At 41.2% G+C, this 7,303-nt stretch overlaps 1 protein-coding gene across 1 annotated transcript; it reads left to right on the top strand.

Moving 5' to 3' along the window:
• The first annotated feature begins 213 nt into the window (after positions 1–213).
• Positions 214–6,062, top strand: TIMM21 (translocase of inner mitochondrial membrane 21). The gene is made up of 6 exons (XM_069004338.1): positions 214–677; positions 1,895–1,957; positions 2,056–2,153; positions 3,434–3,507; positions 5,204–5,309; positions 5,402–6,062. Exons 1-6 carry the CDS (start codon positions 404–406, stop codon positions 5,492–5,494), a joined length of 708 nt encoding a protein of 235 aa, XP_068860439.1. The 5' UTR covers positions 214–403; the 3' UTR covers positions 5,495–6,062.
• The last annotated feature ends 1,241 nt before the right edge of the window (positions 6,063–7,303 follow it).

Here is a 7,303-nt window from a genome sequence, read left to right as displayed (position 1 = left end):
TGGCAGTGGCTGTGGCAGTGGCAGTGGCTGTGGCAGTGGCTGTGGCTGTGGCAGTGGCTGTGGCTGTGGCTGTGGCAGTGGCTGTGGCGGCGCTGGGCATGGCGGGCGCTGTAGTGACCTCTCTGGGAGCCGCTCCCGGCGGCTGGCGGGAGAGGGCGCCCGCTCAAACTCCCTCTCCCCGGGCCCGCCGCCGCCGCTCGCTGCTCCGCCGTCCTAAACATTTCCGCCGGGGCAGCGGCCAGCGGCAGTAAAGGGTCCGGTGGGTTCCTGAGCTGGGGCAGCGGCCGCTGGGGGCACTTCCCCGAAGGTCCCCCGGGAGAGCGGTGGCGAGCGGCACAAACTTTCCGTTCGCCTCGGCTGCCCCGGCCGTGCCCCTGTGAGGGCGGCGGGAGCCGTGCCTGGGATGCTGCCGGGGGCGCTCCCCAGCTCCCTCGGGCGGGGCTGCCTGGGCCGCTGGCTGCTCGCCAGTCGCGGGTGGGCGCTCCTGGGCACCGGGACCGGGACCGGGTCCTGCCTGAGATGGCGGCACCAGCCCCCGGTGCTGCTCTGGGCCGCCCGTCAGAGCATCGGGACGCAGGCGGGAGGGCTCAGAGCTGAAAAACCTGGCGATAATAGCAAAGATGTGTCCGTGCAAAGGGCGCTGAACGAGGAAACGCTGGTGTCGGCGGCTCAGAAAGGTGAGGCGAGGGATGCTGTGTGCTGCTCAGAAGGGCTGGAGACAGTTCCTTCTGCAGCTGACGTTTTGTAGCTTCAAACCTCAAGTATCTAGAAAAAAAAAAAAAAAAAAACAACTCAGCGCACCAAGTTGGTTTCTTTTCACATCGTATTGTTTGGAGCAGCTGTTACACTTCTGTGTGTGCATTGCACAATCAGAACAAATTATGTGACTTTTTCTAAACAGCCTGTTGATTTAAGTCATTATCTGGCAGAAGACGTACTAGCCTCTAGTTTCCCATTTCAGAAGGAAAACCTATCACATGCAGCCTGTCTGTAGGGCTGTTGTAACAAGTTCACCTCCAAAAAAATTGTCAAAGCTCTACATGTGATAGCAGTTTTTTTAAGGATTGCCTTCACTTTGGTTCATTCACTTCAGTGAAAAGTGGTTACTACATAATTAGCTTCAGAAATGTTATGCTTTGAAATGGTTTATGAAACACACCTTCAACTGATTTGAAAACTGCAGGAGAAAGAGTTATTAACATTTCTTCCATAACTTGTACTCCCCTGAAATGCACACTTTATCACTAAAAGATAGTAGTTGCTTTCCAAGTACTCAAATATTTTGAAAGAGAGAATTTTATATGACTTATTTTGCAGTGTGTACTGACACTTGTACTTTAGATAAAAATTGAAAGATAAAAACAAATCAGATAAACAGCAGTTAATTATGTTAATAAATAAAATACATACTTTGGTCTAATATTCCCCCTTTTATTGTTCTATTGATTGCTAATTCATAAAATCAGTTAATTTTTGTATGTGCAATTTATAAGCTTTCACTTTTTTATTTTTACTTCTCCTTTTCTTTACATAAGGATTGCAATGATTGTGGGTTGAGGTGGTAGTTTGAATACTGCAGTGCTAAATACCTCATTAGTTCCTAAAAAATCTGGCTCTCATATACTCAGTAATTGCTACTTTGGATCTTGAAAACATCTAGCAAACAGGAATTAATCAGGCTTAACACAGAGAGTAAGCATGCCCTGTACAATACAAGAGATGTTCCATGATCTCTTTTACAGTGATGAGGCATTATGGAAACTTACTGGAATTTTTTCTTCTGCCAAAATGTTATTTGAGCTGCAGACTAACAGAAAAGCATTTATGTAAGAAAGTCATACAAGTCTTATTATGCAAGGTTGTAACTTCTGTGTTGTTTTCTATTTAATTTCAGTGAAAGAAGCTGGAAGAGACTTTACCTATTTTATTGTGGTGCTTGTTGGAATTGGTGTTACAGGTTATTTTTTTAATTATGTTCTTTATCAGAAGACACTTTCCATTAATTCCATCTGGTTTGATAAGTTTTCATTTCGTCTGCTGTTGTTTCTGTTACAGGTGGTTTGTTCTATGTGATTTTTAAAGAGCTATTCTCTTCTTCTAGTCCAAATAAGATCTATGGAGATGCCTTGGAGAAATGCAGATCTCACCCTGAGGTTGGTTTTTAAACTTTAGCCATAAGTTTATGTTTCTCAGTAGTTACTGTCTCTCTTCAAGTCAAAACTTCACACAAGGAATCTCACAAGCTACATGAAGACCCAGGTGGTGCTTAGCAGCTTTGCCAGTGCTTTTAGCTGGCATGGGGTGGGTCAGCTCCAGAGTGGAGCCTGCATTAGGAGAAGTCATTGCAAGCATTGAGCCTTCGTGGACTGGCCTGCTAGAAGCCAAGTGAATGTGCCACGGCACAAAAACTGATGGAAATACAGTCTGCCCTCCAGAGCATGTGCTTGTGTCACCATACAGAAAGTTTTAAGGACATACCTGAGTGTCTGCTAAATGTAACACTTGAGTTGTGCAGGTCAGAGAGGCAGTTGGTCCCACTAAGTTCTGGGGATCTAACCTGCTGCCTTTTCTCAGCACACTCATTCTATTGTGAGACTTCACTATGCTTCTGTCATTCTGTGAAGCACTGCACTGATGTTCAGGAATTTAAATTCTTCATTTGAAGCACAATTAGCATTCCTGTGGCTAACAGGAAAAGAGGCAAAGAACAGTCATGGGATCACACAGTCATCATAAGTAGGTGTAAACAAAAATCAGTGTAAAACTAGATTTTAAAAAACACTACTTCAGATGAAAAATCTTTCAAACAAGGTTACCACAAATGCCTTTGAGGATAGCCTAGAAATGAAGTGACAAGTCATTGCTAGAATAAAAATGAAGACTGCTTTGGAACAAGTTTGTAGAATTAAACCTTCTTTCCCGTACTTGCATAGTAAAACTTAACCTCCCTTCCTAACCATATTTAAAGTAAGTTTAAGACTAAGTTAATCCACTCTGACTTTATAGGTCTGAAAAAAAATTACTGAATTTCTTATTCAGTAGTGTTTGTTAGACAATTTGTAGGGGAATACATTTGCACTTTGAACTTTGAAACGTATTCTCTTGGAGGAGACATGAGCAAATACTTCCTGCTTTTTTTTCCTTTTTACACAATATGTCAGTTTACACGTCTTCATCTCAGAGAACAGTACAAATGGAAGCTATCAGTAGGATATATTTTAGACATTTAATACGGGACTGTAAAATAAAAGGGCTGGAATACAGAGGAATTTTCCTTAAACCGTTCTCTTTCACAAACGATTCTCAACACGTTAGATTCTCTAGGGGCATTTTGTTAAAAGAAGATGCATTCACAGCAGAGGTGTGAGCTGATACTGGAATGTCTGTTTGTGTGTGATCCCTTCTGACAACTCAAACCTCTTTTCTCTTGTAGATAATTGGTGTTTTTGGTGACTCTATCAAAGGTTATGGAGAGGCAACAAGAAGAGGAAGACGACAGCATGTCAGGTACCCCTTGGTGCTTGCCCCATGAAGACATTAGTTTGTGCACAGCAAAGATATTTTTGGGTCACAAGTTCGATCTAGAGTGATGAACTGTATGTGATGTATCCTGTCACTTTTGACTGAACATAGAAGTTTTTTGCGGTACCTGTTCTCCCCAAAAAATAGGATGAGTCCGAGGAGAGTAGTACAGAGGCCTAAGCATGCATGGGTGAAGCAGGAATCTGGCTGAAGTTTGCAGTCTGAAACTATTCTGAGCTGATATGCAGAATGCTTTTTGGTACTTGAGACCACATCTCTACTGTGCATTTGACAGAACATCTATCACCTAAACCTTTCATGAGTGTGTCCATTGCTTTCCTTTTGAAAGAAACAACAGAATTATTTTTTACAAAACGTAAGACCTCCCTGCTTTGCCTTTATTGGGCTCTTTGGCTGCAGTATATTCAGTGAGGTTTCATATAGCATGAGACACATAAGCCCAGGTACACAAGTTGAACCGTGAAATTGAGATTTTTTATTTTGTCTAGAGGAAAGAGACTTTTACTAATTGAAGCTTTATCTCTTCACCAGACTCTGAAAAGGTGTTTAAAGTGAAGCTGCTAAATGAAATTGATGTGCACAAACATTTTAAGCACCTGTCTGTAAATAAGTAAATGTATTATGAATCAGCTTTCTTAGTATTTAATTTCAATCATTTTGATTTTGATAGTATTTTAAATAAATATTTGAGCTGAGAACTGTGTGAGATTGTAAAGTTTGCATCTGCAGTATAAGGATGATCTTAAATGTCTCAAAAATCTACAGGGTTTTTTTGTGTATGAACACCTTGAATGTAAATTTACTGCAGTAAGGCTCTTCATTCATATTTGCTCTCTCTACTTCATCAAGTCACTTTAAACTGTATTAGAAGTTTAATCCACAGTGTGTACCTGGGCATGACTGATGGAAATAAGTGTTTGGTGGTAAACAGCAGTTAGTAATTTCAGTAGGAAACAAAAACTGGCACCAGAACTCCCATCGGACTATCAATTTCCCAAAGTGGTCACTTTGAAAGTGATGTGCTATTTATTTAATACTTAAGCATAACCCAACTCCAATCTAAATACCAGCATTTAGATTGGAGATCTCATATCAGTGCCAAAGTTACACCATTTCAGCAGAACAAAATTATTTTTCAAAGTAAGTAAAGCACATAGTAAACTGTTTGTTTTGATGTGGTTTAACCAACCTGGTAATTAATTTGAAAAAACATGCTTTGTGTGTTTTGGCTTGATAACTTTGTTGAAGTGCCTAAAAAAGCTCTGGAAGTCTTGCTGATGTGGGGTCCTTTTCTAGATGTCAGGCTCCAAATCTGGGGTTTTTTTAGAATAAATACAAGGAATTTCCATAGTCTTCAGCACTGGATTGCTTTTCAGTTTTGAGAGGAGGACTGGGGTGAGCACATTTAAGCATTTCATCTCTTAATCCTCAGCAGCTAATTAGCTCTTCTAACTCCACTAGTCCTTAGGCACTCACAGTAAAGCTTGAGAGGAGCAGTAGAGAAGGAACCCAAGGTAGCATAAGGACACCACCGGAATACACTTTCTTACAAAATAAGTAAGCAACTCCTCTAAGTAAGTTTTAATTTGAAGTCTTAACTAGCATATAATCTGTATCTTTGCTGAGTGGTTGGGTTTTTGTTTTGTTTTGCTGTTTTTAGTCACATTGAATACATAAAGGACGGACTGAAACATATGCGTTTGAAGTTTTATATTGAGGGCACTGAATCAGGGAAACAGGGAACAGTCCATGTGGAAGTCAAAGAGGTATGTACAATTGCTTGATACACCTGACAAGCTTAGTCTTGAACTTAAACTACCAAAGAGAAAAAAACACTCTGAAATTGTTTTCTTTTCAGAATCTTGAAACGGGAAGATTTGAGATCCGCTACATATTTGTGGATGTTGAGACCTATCCAAGAAGGACCATTGTCATAGAGGACAACAGATAGCCAACGATCAAAGCTGCTGCCTTATCTCACTGAGCATTGGATAATGTTGGAGTAGCCAGTCTACACGTGATTTGTGTGGTGTTGCCAATTGTGTCCCGCAACTTCAGGGCTGTGTTACAGGAAGTAGCCTCTCAGGGCCTCCTCTAAGGATTTTTGATAATAACAGATACGGGATTTAAAGTGAAACCAATGAAATCTAGCAGAGCTATCATGGCAGACATTCTTGACATAGGAAAATAATGCCTGCTGATAAACAGTTTAATGCTGGATAATGCTTCTGCACACCCAAAACCTGAGTTTTCCAAGGTTTTAGGTTTGGATGGGGAGTTTTCTGTCTTCCTTGGCTTGGATTTCCCCCTACTACTGCAATAAAGAAAGGGGTAGTTTAACTGTAGACAGAACTCTACTGTTTCCATTTTGGATACCTTTTTACGTAAGAAGGTAAAATAAAAATGTTAGTGATGCAAAAGAGATCTAGGTATGTAAGAATAGGAATGACCCATGAAAAACAACTGAAGATAAAGACTTCTATATTGGTGTCTCCTCAATAAATTACCAGCAAACAGAACATCAGTACCATCTGCTCTTTCCAGTGTTTGCTGTGCTGCTCTGCATGTTTGTAGCAAGGTGGGGGTTGGCCTTTTCTCCCAGGCAGATGGTGACAGGACAAGAGGACATGGCCTCAAGCTGTGTCATCGGGGATTTGGGTTGGACATCAGGAAAAATTTCTTCACTGGAAGTGTGGTCAGGCATTGAAACAGACTGCCCAGGAGGTGGTGGAGTCACCATCTCTGGAAGTGTTCAGCGATCAACTGGACATGGCACTTAGTGCTGTGGTTTAGTTGACATAGTGGTATTTGGTTGGACTTAATGATCTTGAAAGTCTTTTCCAGCCTTAATGATTCTGTGATTCAGTGAATATAGCTGCAGTACTTGACAGTCTTCTTCGCTTTTGGTCACCTCCCTCAACATCATCGCTTCCACAGAGAAAAGAGAGAAACCACAGTATCCGTAATTAACTCCTGACTTTTTCATGCTTCTGATTGGTGACATGGGCTGTGGCCCTGGATGAATCGTGTAGCACAGATGGTCTTTTTACTGTGCAGTGCTAGTTACTCCTGTTGGCAAACAGCCATATTTATAGAGGGGCTTTTTATTTCTAAAAGTGGTAAGTTCAGGAGAACATTTGGTATTTCCTTTGGAATTGCCTTTTTTGTGGAATAACCAAGTGTCCAGGAACTATGGTACTTCATCATACTTTGTTTTTAAGCTCTGACACCAAAATGCTGGCTAAATGCAGCAGTAAGAGAGATGGGCATACACAAGAAAATGTTCACAAAGCTAAATGGTCATTGAGATCTTCACTGGTGTCTCTTTAAGAAAACTGTTGAGCTCTGAATATCATCACCTTCAAAATGCTTTGAAAACCACAATATTCCATTTAAACTTCTCTCTTTCCCACTTTGCATCTACATGTGATGAACACACATGTGGTTCATCAGGGTGTGTCCTTCATCCATAAAGTGCTCCATGTTATTTTCTTTTACTGCCTGCATCACCTTGCTAGCTAAGCAGATTTACCAGGATGCTTCTCTATATTTCAAGAATGGGGGACACAACTCCAAAGGACCTCACTCTCTGTGTTGTGAAAAAGCTGAGAATATGCTTGATAAAATGAAGACAAAAAGTAGCAGAAGAAATCCACCTTTATCTGAGCTTAGATATATTAGTGTTCTTTATTTGAACAAATTACAAATACAAGGCTCAAATGCTTTCCAGACTCACTGGAGGAAAGCTTTTTGGAATCCT

This window comes from Aphelocoma coerulescens, chromosome 2, assembly GCF_041296385.1.
Source record: "Aphelocoma coerulescens isolate FSJ_1873_10779 chromosome 2, UR_Acoe_1.0, whole genome shotgun sequence".
NCBI classification, from domain to species: domain Eukaryota; kingdom Metazoa; phylum Chordata; class Aves; order Passeriformes; family Corvidae; genus Aphelocoma; species Aphelocoma coerulescens.
This window is presented reverse-complemented; position numbering and strand designations above follow the sequence as displayed.